Raw genomic sequence first — 16104 nt, forward strand, 5'->3', positions numbered from 1 at the left:
TTTAGTATGGGTTGCAGCCATTTATACTTCAGCACCTTAGAGTTGTTCAGCCTCCTAAGAGGAACGCTGCGCTCAGTAAGGAAGACGAACTTATTAAAGGCAGAGTAATGGTTCAAGTCGACTTCCTTACCAGGTACTTATAATTTCATTGTTATTTTGAATAACTGATAATATGAAATACGGGATACTTAGCTTCTTGATTAACAAGTACACTGGTTTTCACCCACCTCCCTGGGTGTGAATCAGCTACATGATTATCGGGTAAGATTAATATTGAAAAATTTTATTTTCATTAGTAAAATAAATTTTTGAATATACTTACCCGATAATCATGATTTAATTGACCCACCCTTCCTCCCCATAGAGAACCAGTGGACCGAGGAAAAATTGAGGTGATGTTGTCAAGAAGTACTGCAGTACCTGGCCACAGGTGGCGCTGGTGAGTACACCCCCCTCTTGTATAGCGATCGCTGGCGTATCCCGTCCGTAGAATTCTGTCGGGCAACGGAGTTGACAGCTACATGATTATCGGGTAAGTATATTCAAAAATTTATTTTACTAATGAAAATAACATGTTTCATCCATTATGGGGAAACTGGAATAAAAATATATTTGTTGTATCAGAAATAGTGTAGTTTCAACGAATTTAGCGTTTATTTTGACCGCAAACCATCCGATTTAGAGATTTACTATGTAATTGGAGTTAAAACAACAAGTTGTTCCAGAATGCAGAAAGACCCTACTTCATCCCAACAATTATGGGGGACACCAGGTGGGAACCGGGGTTTTGGGTGAGGGGGGGGGCGTCAAATGATATTTGCAATAAATGAATACTTATCTTTCCACTACCCCTCCCCCTATACCCCTATCTAGCCCTACCGCCCCCTGCGATCCCCCCTTCGACCCCCCCTTAAGGCCACAGTGATTTTCAGGGCACTACTGAACCTAAGAAAACCCACCTAACCTAGCATAGGGACCCTGTATCCCTACCTAGGCCTACCGGGGGGGGGGGGGGCTCTGCCCCCCCTGCGACCCCCCCTTAAGGCCACAGTGATTTTCGGGACACTACCGAACCTAATACAACCACCTAACCTAGGGCCCTGTACCCCTACCTAGGCCTAGCCCCTGCGACCCCCCCCTTACAGCCACTACCTAACACATCCATCAAACCAAATCCAAAGTGATGGTACTGCTGTATACATCGTTATACTATCACCATTATAATATACTCTATAAATTGATGAAGCTTACCTTAAACTGTTTGTTCATAAAGATGTGCTGCTGCTTTGAGGAAAACGTGAAGCCGTTGGGAAGGTTCCTTGGCCTGCAGGACAATTTTTATTTTGTAAAATCAAATTGTGTCTCTGGCACAAATGCACTAGTTTTTCAACAAATTCATTGTAAGTTAGGAAACAGTCAGGACAAGAAGATGGAATTTCAACTTCTTGTGCAACATGAGATGACGTTCTTTCTATGGTCTCCATGTCTAAGAACGAAATGAAATGCCTGGGAAGAAAATGTATTGTTGCGCAGTTGTATTGTCGCGCTGTGATTGGCCAAACATGTATGACGTCATAGTGGACAGGCGCTGTGATTGGCCAAACGTGTAAGACTTCATAGTGGACTAGTTTGTCAGCGGATTATAGTGGTTACAGGGCTCATTTAAGCAAATACAAGACACAGTCAACAATAACAACAGACTTAGAACAAATCTGGGAGGAAGACATGAGTAGCGTGAGTTTGATCATCGATATATAAAGAACTAGGCATTTGCGACAGATAATGTTTTACAGAAATACTACAAAAGACTTGCTTTACTCGGGAAATATATTATTATAATAGATTTCCCATAAGGGATGAAACTGTAATAATACCCGGGTTCGCCCTCCAAGGAGGTTTTGCTGGGTGCTGCTGTCAAGCAATCGTCGTCACCATCAGAGGTTGATCCTCTGTCTCTTGTCGAAGTTGTGGTGTCAGAGGTATCCTATGCGGTTTCACCAATCTCCTCTTCCACTCCAGTCTCTACGGTAGCTGACGGCTTAGTTTCCTCCGTTCCTGATCATCCTACGATAGGGAAACTAAGTCCATCGTCAGTCTCTCCTGCTAGTATTTCTCCCCCTCGGGCTAGTTCACTTACAGAGACTCCTCTTCGGAGGACTGCTGAAGGTCAGCTTGCTGATCCAACGGCCCCCAGAGGGCACATCCGTCGAAGGGCTCGCCTTCCTCTTCGTCATAGAGGCCTTCCTTCACCTGCGGTGAGAAGGCGTCTCTTTAGTTTGTCTTATATGCAGTCCCCTGCAGAGGAGCCTCTAGACTGATCTTTCATCACTGCACCTGCATTGGTCCTAGATCTCTCTGCAGATCGTTTGCGATCTCCTTTGTTGGAAGGGCGTCCTTTTAAAGGACACGTCGACTTTCCATCCGACAGACCTGCCGACCTGCTGTCGCCATTCCTGCATGGGCCTAACAAGGCTCCACCTGAAAGCGCTATTGCACGCCACGAGCCCTTGCAACCTGACAAGCACTCATCAGTAGCTCGTCAGGCCCATCACTACAGCGTTGCTCATCCTGCTCACCCTAACATAGGTCACCATCCTAAAGTGCTTACGCGCCAACAAAAGCAGAGCTCCACCATGCGCGCCCATATGCGCCCATATGCGCCCATGCGCCAAAGATCTTCTGCACGCCAGGGCTCTTCTCACCCCTGCGCATATGCGCCACCGATTTGCTATGCGCCAGCGCCCACCCGCGTGCAAATTACCTGCACGCCATCGTTCTTCTGCGTGGCAGCGCTCTCCCGCGCGCCAACATTCTCCTGCACGCCCTACATCACGTTCTCCTGAGTGCCATATTGCGTACCATCCTACACGCCAGGTAAAACCTGCGCGCCAACTTTCTCCTGCAAGAGAGTTTGTAGACGAGACAGCTATGCTGCCCTCATCCACGCGCCATCCCTTACCAACGCGCCAGCGCTCACCTGCGCATGCGCGCCATGCGCACGCCCGCCATCCATCTTCTAGGGATGCCGCCATGCGCACGCCTGCCATCCATCTTCTAGGGATGCGCTCCAACATTCTCCTGTGCGGCCATCATGAATCTACTGCGTGTCCGCGCCCATCGTGATTCTCTTGCGCGTGCGCGAATATTTTACTGCACGCGCGCCATTAGTCTCCCGCGTACGAGCTTCAATATTCTATCTCACGCGAGCGTCACTATTCCCCCGCGCGAGCATCAGTATTCCCCCGCGCGAGCATCAGTATTCCCCCGCGCGAGCATCAGTATTCCCCCGCGCGAGCATCAGTATTCCCCCGCGCGAGCATCAATATTCCCCCGCGCGAGCATCAATATTCCCCCGCGCGAGCATCAATATTCCCCCGCTCGCGAACCTGTGCATCACAAGAAACGACGTCTGGCAAGGTCGCCATCGCCTCATTCCCCTCCCCGCAAGCGCATACTACCACGCGTTGTGGGAGAAGGGAAACTTCCAGAGGGGTTCAGGATCCCAAAGCTACCAAAGCGAACCCACCTATTCCAGTGACTCCTCCCATGAATCCTTCAGTCCCTTTCCCTTCAGGGGGTATGTCTGACAGTGTGTCTGTCAGCGAACAGCCCTGGTTCAGTGCCCTGATCAGAGTTGTAACTCAGGCTTTCAAGCCTGTCCTCTCTGAGCTGGGACACGGAACCATGGCTTCCTCTACCCCTCTGAAGAGGAAAAGAGGAGTTCTGGATGCAGTCACTTCCCCGAGGGCGAAACTGACTCCACGCAGACCTTCAAGGCCGGTTCCTCCTATTCCTTTGACTGACTCTCCTTCCCTTTCAGACGAAGATCGCCCGTCACCAAGGGAATCACGCGAAGAGAGATTTTCCCCCATCGCACCAATGGAGGAAACCTCTCTTCACGCCGAGAGTTCAACACAGTCCGGGATTAGAAGGAACATGCCACCCTCATCAATGTTGGAGTCTTACATCCTTCCCCGGAAGGAATCCAAAGACTCCAAAACTTTGCCTAAGTCCTCCATTAGGGCTAGGACGGAGCCAACCAGCCACGCAAGGAATGTCCGCGATTCTCCCCATGAACAGTCTTTGGGGATAGAAGGAGACTTCGCTGCAAGTCCTACAACAGGAGGAGACCAGCAGGAGTCAGAACATGCGTTTTGGCATGTTCTGACTCTAATGAGGGCTCTCAACGGGTTTTCCGACCCAGAGATCCCTCCTGGAGAGGGCAAAGACATGGTCCTAAACCGCGTCTTTGGTACTCAGAAGCCCTCTAAGACCAGTGCAGCCCTGTCCTGGTCTCAAGGGGTAAAGAGTACCAGGGACAAGATTGCCCAGCATCTCTCCGAGATGTCCTCCTCCAACCGTTCCGATATCACCAACAAGCTCCTCTCACCTCCTCGTGTACAGCAGAGGATGTACTTTGAGATCCTGGAGGAGCCTTGTTTAGCTCTTTCACTTCACCACTCGCTGGAAGAGCTAACCAGGGGAGTCCCTCTTGAGAGACACACCAACCGGCAGGTCTCATTCTCGGCAGCCGAGATCCTCAACCTGGAGAAGGTCGCGAAGTGTGCTATGCATTCAATATCTGGTTGGGGACCTTAGGTATCCTGATACGTTCTGAAGATTTCTCCAAGGAATGTACCAGGAAAGCTATGGAAACCTTCCTTCTCTCAGGTACTTGCACAATCGAGTTTCTGGCCCACCAAGTCTCGAACTTGTTGGCAAATACCATCCTGAAACGTCGGGATGCAGTAGCTGAGAGATTCCACCAGAAGGTTCCTAGCGCTGAGATCAATAGGCTCACACATTCCTCCATGGAGAGGTCTGTTCTATTTGAGCCTAAGGATGTGGAACATGCTGCTGAGGGGTGGAGGAAGTCACATCAAGACTCCCTCCTCCATAGGGCTTTAACATCTAAGCCCTATAAGCCTCCATCACCACAGAAGTCCCGTCCAGCCAAGACCACTACGACGACAACTGCAGCGAAGATGATGGTGTCTAAGCCCTTTCCTGTCAAAGAAAGGAAAGGCAAAAAGTCTTCCAGGGGAGGCAAAATTCCTAGAGGGAGCAGCCGAGGCCGCAAACGCTAGGATAGGCAGTCCTCCTGCATTTCCACCAGTGGGGGGATGCCTACAATCTCCGTGATCATTCTAGGATATCGCATTCCGTCCATAACATCTCTACCTCCCCTGACGACGAATCCAGTGTCATTGAACTCCCTTGCCATGGGATCGGCAAGGGGGCAAGCCCTTCGGACAGAAGTCCAGACCCTGTTGAAGAAGGGCGCTCTCCAAGAGGTCCTCAACGGATCCCCTGGCTTCTTCAGTCAACTCTTTCTTGTAAAGAAGGCGTCTGGAGGCTGGAGACCGGTCTTTCTCAGCTCTGAACAAGTTTGTCAAACAAACTCCGTTCAGAATGGAGACGGTAGGCACGGTCAGACTAGCAGTAAGACCGCAAGACTTCATGTGCACACTGGATCTAAAGGACGCGTACTTCCAGATCCCGGTCCATCCGTCTTCAAGGAAGTACTTAAGATTCAGCCTGGACAACAGAAAATACCAGTTCAAGGTGCTGTGCTTCGGTCTTTCCACAGCACCACAAGTCTTCACCAGAGTGTTCACCCTAGTATCATCTTGGGGGCACAGGATTGGCATCCGTCTCCTCCGTTATCTGGACGACTGGCTAATCCTAGCAGACTAGGTGTCAGCACTTCTTCAACACCGAGACAAACTTCTGAGACTTTGCCAAGATCTGGGGATCATGGTAAATCTCGAGAAGTCCTCTCTGCTTCCCACTCAAAGACTGGTATACTTAGGCATGATTATAGACACACTCTCCACAAAGCCATCCCATCAGACGACAAGATAGCAAGGCTGAGGAAGGTCGCAAGACCTTTTCTCAGATGAGAAGAACTTCCAGCCCAATCGTGGTTATGTCTCCTCGGTCACCTTTCATCGCTGGCCCGTCTAGTTCCCAATGGTCGCCTCAGGATGAAATCCCTCCAGTGGCGACTCAAGTCCCGGTGGAATCAAGCTTACGACTCTCCGGACATCCAGATCCCCATGGGACCTGCGGAATTGATGGACCTCCAGTGGTGGGTGGCAGACGAGAACCTACGAAAGGGATTGGATCTTCTCGTCCTCACCCCGGATTTGATGCTGTTTTCAGACACTTCAAAAATAGGGGTGGGGGCCCCACGTGCTGCACCACACGACCTCAGGCCTCTGGTCAGATTCAGAAAAGTACCGCCACATAAATCTCCTAGAGATGAAGACCGTCTTTCTAGCCCTTCAGCAGTTCCAACAGTACCTGGCAAGTCACTCTGTGGTGGTGATGAGCGACAACACCACAGTAGTGGCCTACATCAACAAGCAAGGAGGTACTTTTTTGCAGCAACTATCTCATCTAGCTGTAAAGATACTGAGATACGCCAAAATCCACTCGATACCACTATCGGTACGCTTCATTCCAGGCAAGAGGAATGTGCTCGCCGAAATCTGAGCAGAGTGTCTCAGATAGTGAGTACCGAGTGGTCTTTGGATCATTTAGTAGCCAACAAAGTCTTGAGTTTTTGGGGTTCTCCGACTGTGGATCTCTTTGCAACGGCCCGGAACTTCAGGCTCCCGCTGTACTGTTCTCCAGTCCCAGACCCCAAGGCTCTCTGGCAAGATGCTTTCCAACAACAGTGGGACAACATCGACGTATACGCCTTTCCCCCGTTCTGTCTGATGAGGAGGGTACTTAACAAGACCAGAACATTGGTCAATCTTTCAATGACCCTCATAGCTCCGTTATGGCATCAAGCAGAATGGTTCCTGGACCTTCTGCAACTCATAATGAAGCCTCCAAGAGAACTCCCTCCACGACACATTCTACTCAAACCATCACATGCCAACATCTTCCACAAAGCCGTAGCTTCACTACGACTTCATGCCTGGAGACTATCCAGCATCTCCTATCTGAGAGAGGATTTTCGCAACAGGTTGCAATCAGGATGTCTGGACACCTACAGAAGTCATCAGCAGCAGTCTACCAGGCAAAGTGGAAAGTCTTCTGTGGTTGGTGTCGTGGAAGGGGTATCTCTCCACTCGATGCCACTATTCCAGCAATAGCGGAGTTCCTCGTGTATTTGCGTGAAGAAATGCGCCTATCAGTCTCGGCAGTGAAAGGCTATCGCTCAGCCTTAAGCCTAGACTTCAGGCTCAAAGGAATGGACATTTCTTCATCGCTAGAACTTTCTGTACTGTACTCATATAGAGTCATGAACTTACCTGCCCTCAGTCGGAAGTGAGACCTCCCCTATGGTTCGTGGTTCGAGTTCTCAGGTCTCTTAAGAGACCTCCCTATGAACCATTACGCCAGGCATCAGATCGCCACCTAACTTGGAAGATGGTATTCCTGCTAGCCTTGGCCTCGGCCAAGCGAGTCAGCGAACTTCGTGGTCTCTCGTATGACATCGCCCATTTAGGGGGGTGGGGGGAGGTAACGTTCAGCTTCGTCCCTGAGTTTATTGCTAAGACTCAGAACCCGGGAGTAGCGGATCCACGATTCGACTCCTTCCGGATTTTAGTCTCCGTACTGTAACAGATGACCCAGACCATCTCTTACTATGCCCAGTAAGGAGCTTGAGGTTGTACCTCAAGAGAACAGCCGCAGCCCGTCCTCGTGTGCCAGCACTATTCGTCAGCACAGGAAAGACTAAGAGGAGGGCCACCAAGAACACCATCTCTGCATGGATTCGTAGGGTCATTGACTTGGCACTGAATCCAGACCCTCCTCCGTCACGTCGCCCCAGAGCACATGATGTCGGGCATAGCTATGTCCCTGGCCTTCAAAAGAAATTTTTCAATGACACAGGTTCTTTAAGCTGATGTGTGGAAATGGCAGACCATGTTCACATCCCACTACCTGCAAGATGTGACCCACAGGAGACTCGATACTTTCTCTATCTGTCCTGTGGTGGCTGCACAACAGCTGGTTTAAAACCTCAAGCTCCTTATTGGACAAGTAGCAGAAGGTTGAGGGCAATGTTACCCGGTTTTAGTCTGCATGAATGAATAGGTTTGACTGGCCCTTATTCTTTTCTTCATCATCCCCTTTCTTGGGGAAAGCAGCATCCTGGGTTCTCTGCAAAGCTGACCTCAAACCACTGCAGGTAAACCATGCTCCCTTGTGTTCCTAGTACTGTATTAATATTAATACTGTTACGTCCCCATACCGTGACGAGGTGGTATTGGGAAAGTCCTAGTCTACAAGTTTCCACCTAAAGGACTACAGAACAACTTTCTAGGACGAGTCCTACTTCTTCATACCTTCACACACAGCTTGCGTAGGCCGCAGACCTTGCATAGCAAGGTTTTAGCGAGGTGCAGGGGCTCCTTATTTCTTGAGTGCTAACACACTCAGATAAGGAGCCCCCAGGCAAAGCTAAAAAGTCAGACTGGCTGGGACGTCCACCCTTCCTAATGGGTGAGTCACCTTTATTAAATGGCGTGGTTTGTATTCCAGTTACGGAACAAATGACAAATTCGTAGATAATTTGTATTTTTCCCAACTATCTAAACCTTAGCTATTTAACCAAACTTGCCCGCCAGCCCTTTCCCCCTTGAAGTCCTACCTCCAAGCAAAGTGAGCTCAAGCACAGGTGTGTGAGAGGCATGGGGGTAGCAAGCTACCCTCCCTTACCCCTGCTAACTAGCGGTGTGGGTAGTAAACCCTCGTTATAAATTGATGGCTCGTCATTTCAGCTACGCCGAAAGTAATACCCGTATTAAATAGCTAAGGTTTCTATAGTTAGGGAAAATACAAATTATCTACGAATTTGTCATATTACCTAGAAATTTGCTGTAAAGTATTTTATCGTGAACTCTTGTGATTATCAGTTGTGAGGTATGTGTCTTTACTGTGGCTATAATAGCTTTATAGGTAGAGGATTTTTACCCACTAAGTATAGATAGGGACTAAATCTCATCTATCTTTTAGTTGGGATAGTTTGGAATAGTATATTTATTTCCATTATAGTGATTTTGAGCGAGAAGAATCAAGTATGGTCCTTTTATGAACTAAAGCAAACTCTTAGGTATTTCGTGTTCACTGTTGGGTAAGCTATTGTAAATTTCTTTGTTCTAATATTTACTCCTGTTAGATTAATGTACCTTACTCTATTTCTCTTATATGTTTCAGGTTGGGATCTTGCTGCAGCAGAAAACCCAACATGTCTGGGCATCATCCATCTCTTTCTGGGAAAACTTCAGATTCATCCAGGTGAGTGAACTTGGGGCAAAGGGCTAGAACAGGGAATTACAGTTTCTCATCCCATTAGTCTGTTTAAAAAGAGAACAATTCTTTTTATGATCTTTGTACTTCACAAGTTGGATCCCTCACCTTTGCCAAGAGTGAACAATTTTTTTTAAGGAAAATTTGAATTCCTTTTTTTTTTGTTCTGACACTAAACAAACCTTATGCTATGTATTAGGGATTATCTTTCGGCGAAGATGGAAGACTAGCCATTAAGACTTTGATGCGAGGTGGCAACCACCCAACCTTTAGTTAGTGGGAGGGTGGAGGGAGTAGAAGGGGTTACCAACTACCCCTGCTCACTCACACATCAGTGGTTTGTTCCGTAACTGACATACAAACCACGCTATTTAATAGGGGCTATTACTTTCGGCGTAGCCGAAATGACGAGCCCGTTAGAATTTTAACGAGGGTTTACTACCCCACCGCTAGTTAGCGGGGAGTAGGGAGCGTAGCTTTCTACCCCCCCTCACACACACCTGTGCTTGAGCTCACTTTGGTCTCGGTTCAGGTGGTAGTCGGACGTGTCCGCTCTCACCCTCGCCTCTCTGACAGCCATTAATGCCTTTTTGCTTTCTCTTCTACAGGTGTATTTGTGAAGGTGGCCTCTGCTATCATGCGCAAGTGTCCTGGATTACCCGACCGCCCTTGTGGTACGTTTATGTCGGCGGTCGAGATGGACCCTCACACCCTTTGTCCTTATTGTAAGGGCCAACGGTGTGATAGAACTAATAAGTGTGGTGAGTGTAGGGAGTGGTCTACCTCCCAGTGGGAGAGGTTTTCTCGGCGACGGAAGAAGAAGTCCAGGCGGGATATTTCTCCTTCGAAGGTTTCTTTGAAAGGAGAAAATCCCAAGGACTCTTCTTCCGTTGCCCAAACCTCCTCCGAAGCTTCCGCTCGATCGGTTTCTTCCGGGAGACCGTCGAGTGGTAGTGTAGGCCATAGTTCTGTTTCCCGACCTCGGGGCTCGGGAGAGGCCATTGCCTCCCATAGCGAGGCAGCTCCTCCTCTTCCCCCGGGGGAGGAATGAAATATTAATGTAAACACTAATGATATATTCCAGCTTTGGTCTTCCTTGGGGCTCGAGGGTTCGCCCTCCAAGGAAGCCTTGTTTGACATGATCCGGTTGGGTGCCGCTGTCAAGCAATCGCCGACTTTGGCAGAGGTTGATCTTCTGTCCATCGTCGACGTTGTGGTTGCAGAGGCTTCCGATGCGGTACCTTCGACCTCTGCAACTGCTCAACCTGCTGTAGCTGAAGGCATAGTTTCTCCCTCTGCTCAACCTTTGAGGGAGGAACTAAGTCCAACAGTCTCTCCTGCCGGAGATTCTAACCCCTGGGGGGAGTTCACTCACTGAGACTCCTCCTCGGAGGACTGCTGACGGTCGGCTCGCTGACCCTACGGCCCCCAGAGGGCGCATACGTCGTAAAACTCGCCTTCTTCTTCGCTGGAGGAGTCGCCTCCTCGGTTCGTCATTGCCGCAGTCCGCCGCAGAGGAGCCTCGTCATCGATCTCCGACTGTTCCTGCTACAACCTCGGACCTCTCTGCGGATCGTTCGCGATCCCTTTCAGTGGAAGTGGAAGGTCGTCCTAACAAAGGACACGCCGACTTTCCACCCGTCAGACCTGCTGACCTGCTGTCGCCGTTCCTGGCTGTTGATGCGCTGTGGGCGCCTACCCATCCTGTTTTTGTGAAACAGGCAACGGTCCCTTCGGGGCAACAAGGGCGTATGCGCAAATTAGCGGAAACATCCCTTACGCGCCAGCGCTCACCTGCTGATGACGATCCTGATAAAGCGCGTCAGCGCTCACCTGCGTGCCAGCGCTCACCGTTGCCTGATGTTCCTGCTAAAGCGCGCCAACGCTTATCTGCGCGCCAGCGCTCCCCTGAAAGCCAGCGAGTCACTGCGTGCCATGCGTGTCAGCGTTCTCCTGCATGCCAGTGCTCACCAACGCGCCAGCGCCCTCCTGCGTGCCAGCGTTCGCCTGCGCGCCAGCACTCTCCACGCCAACGATCTTCCGATCTGGGCGCAGTAGGGAAGTTTAATGCTTCCCCTGCTCATCAGCGTTCGCCAATGCGCTGTCGATCTTCACCTGCGCGCCATCCCTCTCCAGCACGCATTCGCGCGCAGGCACCCATAAGCGCCCACGAGGATGCGCACGCACGCCCTGCGCGCCCATGCTCATCTCCTCAGCCTGATGTGTGCATAAATGCGCACCCGCATGCAAGAGATGTCTCTCCTGCGCGCGCGCCTGACGGTATCATTGCCCGCACGGGCTTCATCCTGATCCTGTACGCAAACTGCCTTCTGCGCACCCTCTGGGGTCTCCAGCACGCGCTCCTACGCGCCAACATTCGCCCGCGCGCGCCAACAGTCTCTCGAGCGCGACCCCGGGTATTCCCCATCGCGTGAACGCCAACGCGCTCGCCAATACCCTCCCACGCGCGAGGCGGCAGGACAGCGCGCGGCAAGGTCACCATCGCCCCATTCAAACCCCCCCCCCGCTCGTTGGCAGGGGGAAGGTTCCAGAAAGGTCCAGAGAAATTTCTTCTCCGTCTTCTTCTTTTCAGGCGAACCTCCCTTTGGTAACTCCTCCCTGGGATCGGTCGATCCCTTACCCTCGAGAGGGAGTGTCTGACAGCACAGCCGTCAGCCAGCAGCCTTGGTTTGGGGCACTGATCAAAGCGATTGTGCAGGCGTTTAAGCCTGTATTCTCTGACCTGGGCCACAAATGCTTGGCAGCTTCTACTCCCCTGAAGAGGAAAAGAGGAGTTTCAGACGTGGTAACTTCTCCGAGGGCAAAGCTGACTCCTCGTAAGTCTTTGAGGCAGGCCTCCTCACCCCCCAAGACTTTTTCTCCCTCCCCTTTGGACGAAGACTTCCCGTCCTCAGGGGAGTCACGTGAGGTGAGGCGTTCCCCCATCGCGCCAATGAGGGAAACCCCACCTTGCGCTGGAAAGTCGTCTCGGGTAGGGGTGGAGAAGAGCCTACCCCCGTCGTTGTTGGAGTCTTGCAACTCTCCCAGGAGGGAGTCGAAGGACTCCAAGACAGTACCAAAGTCTTCTTCAAGACTTAGACCGGAGCCAGCCAGTCATTCGGAGAACATCCGCAAGTCTCCCCAAGAAGAGCCTTTGGGGACAAGAGACTCTGCTGCTAGTCCTTCAGGAGTAAAGCTGCAGGAGTCAGAACATGCATTCTGGCAGGTTCTGACCCTTATGAGGACTCTCAATGGGTTTGCTGACCCAGAGATTCCTTCTCGTGAGGGCAAAGACACGGTCTTGGACCGAGTGTTTGGGACTCAAAAACCCTCGAAGGCCAGTGCGGCTTTGCCCTGGTCTCAAGGGGTTAAGAGTGCCAGGGACAAGATCTAAGTCCAGCTCTCCGAGCTTCCCTCCTCCAGCCGAACCAGCTCCGGCAACAAGCTCCTCCCACCTCCTCGTGTACAGCAGAGGAGGTACTTCGAGATCGTAGAGGAGCCCTGTTTAGCTCTTCCCCTTCACCATTCGTTGGAAGAGCTTACCAGGGGAGTCCCTCTTGAGAGAGACTCAACCGGCAGGTCTCATTCTCGGCGACTGAGATCCTTAGCCAGGAGAAGGTGGCTAAGTGTGCCATGCAGGCCACTTCGTGGCTCTATATCTGGCTAGGGACCTTAGGTATCCTGATACGTTCGGAGGATTTATCCAAAGAACGTACCAGGAAGGCTATGGAGACCTTTTTACTCTCAGGCACTCGCACGATCGAGTTTCTAGCCCACCAAGTCTCGAACTTGTTGGTTAACACCATCTTGAAACGTCGAGATGCGGTGTCGGAGAGGTTCCATCAAAAGGTTCCCTAACACCGAGATCAGCAGGCTCAGACATTCTTCCGTGATGAGAACGAACCTGTTTGAGCCTAGGGATGTGGAGCAGGCTGCTGAGAGGTGGAGGAAGTCCAACCAAGACTCCCTCCTATGTAGGGCTGTGACATCTAAGCCCTATAAACCTCCAGCACCCCAGCAGCCACGCCCTACCAAGACCACGAAATCGGCAGCGGCAGCGAAGACGGTGGTGTCTAAGCCCTTTCCTGTCAAGGACAAGAAAGGCAAGAAGTCCTCCAGGGGAGGGAAGAATCCTAGAGGGAGCGGCCGAGGCTGCAAACGCTAGGATTGACAGTTCCCCTGCATGTCCACCAGTGGGGGGATGCCTACAAAGTTGCGCAAATGGGTGGCAGCAACTCGGAGCCGATTCCTGGACGATTTCCGTAATCAGTCAGGGATATCGCGTCCCGTTCACAACATCTCTACCTCCCCTGACGACGAATCCAGTGTCGTTGAGCTCCCTTGCTATGGGATCAGCAAGGGGACAAGCCCTTCGGGCAGAAGTCCAGACCATGTTGGAGAAGGGCGCTCTCCAAGAGGTCCTCGACGGGTCTCCAGGCATCTTCAGTCGACTCTTTCTTGTAAAGAAGGCGTCTGGAGGCTGGAGACCAGTCATCGACATCTCGGCTCTGAACAAGTTTGTCAAGCAAACTCCGGTCAGCATGGAGTCCGCAGACACGGTCAGACTTGCAGTGAGACCGCAAGACTTCATGTGTACACTGGATCTGAAGGACGCGTACTTCCAGATCCCAGTCCATCTGTCTTCAAGGAACTACTTAAGATTCTGCCAAGACAATAAGGTTTACCAGTTCACGGTGCTATGTTTGGGTCTCTCCACAGCACCACAGGTTTTCACCAGTGTTCACCCTAATATCGTCGTGGGCACACAGGATCGGCATCCGTCTCCTCCGTTATCTGGACGACTGGCTGATCCTAGCAGATTCGGAGTCATCCCTTCTTCAACACCGAGACAAACTTCTGGGACTTTGCCAGGATCTGGGGATCATGGTAAATCTCGAGAAGTCCTCTCTGCTTCCCACTCAAAGACTGGTATACCTAGGCATGATCATAGACTCCAATCTCCACAAAGTCTTCCCATCAGAGGACAGGATAGCAAGGCTGAGGAGGGTTGCGAGTCCTTTCCTCAGACGAGAAGAGCTTCCAGCCCAATCGTGGTTACGTCTCCTCGGTCACCTCTCATCTTTGGCTTGTCTAGTTCCCAACACTCGCCTCAGGATGAGATCCCTCCAGTGGCGACTCAAGTCCCGGTAGAATCAAGGTTACGATTCCCCGGATGTCATGATCCCTATGGGACCTGCGGAACGGACGGACCTCCAGTGGTGGGTGACAGACGAGAACCTACGAAGAGGAGTGGATCTTCTCGTCCTCCCCCAGATTTGATACTGTTTTCAGACGCCTTAAAGAAAGGGTGGGGGTCCCATGTTCTGCACCACAGGACATCAGGCCTGTGGTCAGAATCAGAAAAGTGCCTCCATATAAATCTTCTAGAGATGAAGGCCGTCTTCCTGGCCCTTCAACAGTTCCAACAATACCTGGCGGGTCACTCTGTGGTGGTGATGAGCGACAACACCACAGTAGTGGGTTACATCAACAAGCAAGGAGGTACCTTTTCGAAGCAGCTATCCCATCTCGCAGTAGAGATATTGAGATGGACCGAAGTCCACTCGATTCCACTATCGGCACGTTTCATTCCAGGCAAGAGGAACGTGCTCGCCGACAATCTGAGCAGAGCGTCTCAGATAGTGAGTACCGAGTGGTCTTTGGATCATCTAGTAGCCAGCAAAGTCCTGACTTTGTGGGGTTTCCCGACTGTGGATCTGTTCGCGACAGTGTTGAGCTTCAAGCTTCTGCTGTACTGCTCCCCAGTCCCGGATCCCAAGGCACTTTGGCAAGATGCCTTCCAACAACTGTGGGACAACATCGACGTGTACGCCTTTCCCCCGTTCTGTCTGATGAGGAGGGTGCTCAACAAGACCAGAATATCGGTCAATCTTTCAATGACCCTCATAGCTCTGCTATGGCATCACGCGGAATTGTTTCCGGACCTTCTGTAACTCCTAACGGAACTTCCGAGAGAACTTCCTCTGCGACACAAGCTACTCAGACAACCACGTGCCAACATCTTCCACAAAGCTGTAGCTTCGCTACGACTTCGCGCCTGGAGACTATCCAGCATCTCCTCGCTGAGAGAGGATTTTCGCAACAAGTTGCGATTAGGATATCTGGACATCTTCGAAAGTCATCCGCATCTGTCTACCAGGCAAAGTGGAAAATCTTCTGTGGTTGGTGTCGTGGAAGGGGTATCTCTCCACTAGATGCCACTATTCCAGCAATAGCGGAGTTCCTTGTGTATTTGCGGGAAGAAATGCGCCTTTCAGTCTTGACGGTGAAAGGCTGTCGCTCAGCCTTAAGTCTAGCCTTCATGCTCAAAGGAATGGACATTTCTTCCTCGCTGGAACTTTCCCTACTCATACGAAGTTATGAACTTACCTGCCCTCAATCGGAAGTGAGACCTCCTCCATGGAACGTGGTTCGAGTTCTCAGGTCTCTTAAGAGACCACCCTATGAACCATACAAAAGGCTTCAGATGGCCACCGAACTTGGAAGACGGTCTTCCTGCTAGCTTAGGCCTCGGCCAAGCGGGTCGGTGAACTTCATGGTCTCTCATATGACATCGCCCATTCAAGGGGATGAGGGGAGGTAACATTCAAATTCGTCCCTGAGTGTATTGCTAAGACTCAGAATTCGGGGGTGCCAGATACTGTACTCGGTTCGACTCCTCCCAGATTTCAAGTCTTCGTTCTGTAACAGATGACCCAGACCATCTCCTACTGTGCTCAGTAAGGAGTCTGAGGTTATATCTCAAAAGAACTGCTGCAGTCCGTCCCCAGGTGCAGGCATTGTTTGTGAGCACTGGGACGACTAAGAGGA

The 16104-nt window shown here is 51.1% G+C and overlaps 1 protein-coding gene across 2 annotated transcripts in view; it reads left to right on the plus strand.

The window, feature by feature from the left end:
* The window catches only part of sp3 (spermathreecae), a 352115-nt gene that overhangs the window by 8983 nt on the left and 327028 nt on the right, over window positions 1-16104 (plus strand). For both annotated transcript variants that reach the window (XM_068363846.1, XM_068363847.1), the window contains exon 2: window positions 9181-9261. In XM_068363846.1, the coding sequence (XP_068219947.1) occupies window positions 9181-9261 (81 nt within the window). The remainder of the gene's footprint in view (window positions 1-9180; window positions 9262-16104) is intronic.

The sequence above is a fragment of the Palaemon carinicauda genome, chromosome 40 (assembly GCF_036898095.1).
Source record: "Palaemon carinicauda isolate YSFRI2023 chromosome 40, ASM3689809v2, whole genome shotgun sequence".
Classification (NCBI taxonomy): Eukaryota; Metazoa; Arthropoda; class Malacostraca; order Decapoda; family Palaemonidae; genus Palaemon; species Palaemon carinicauda.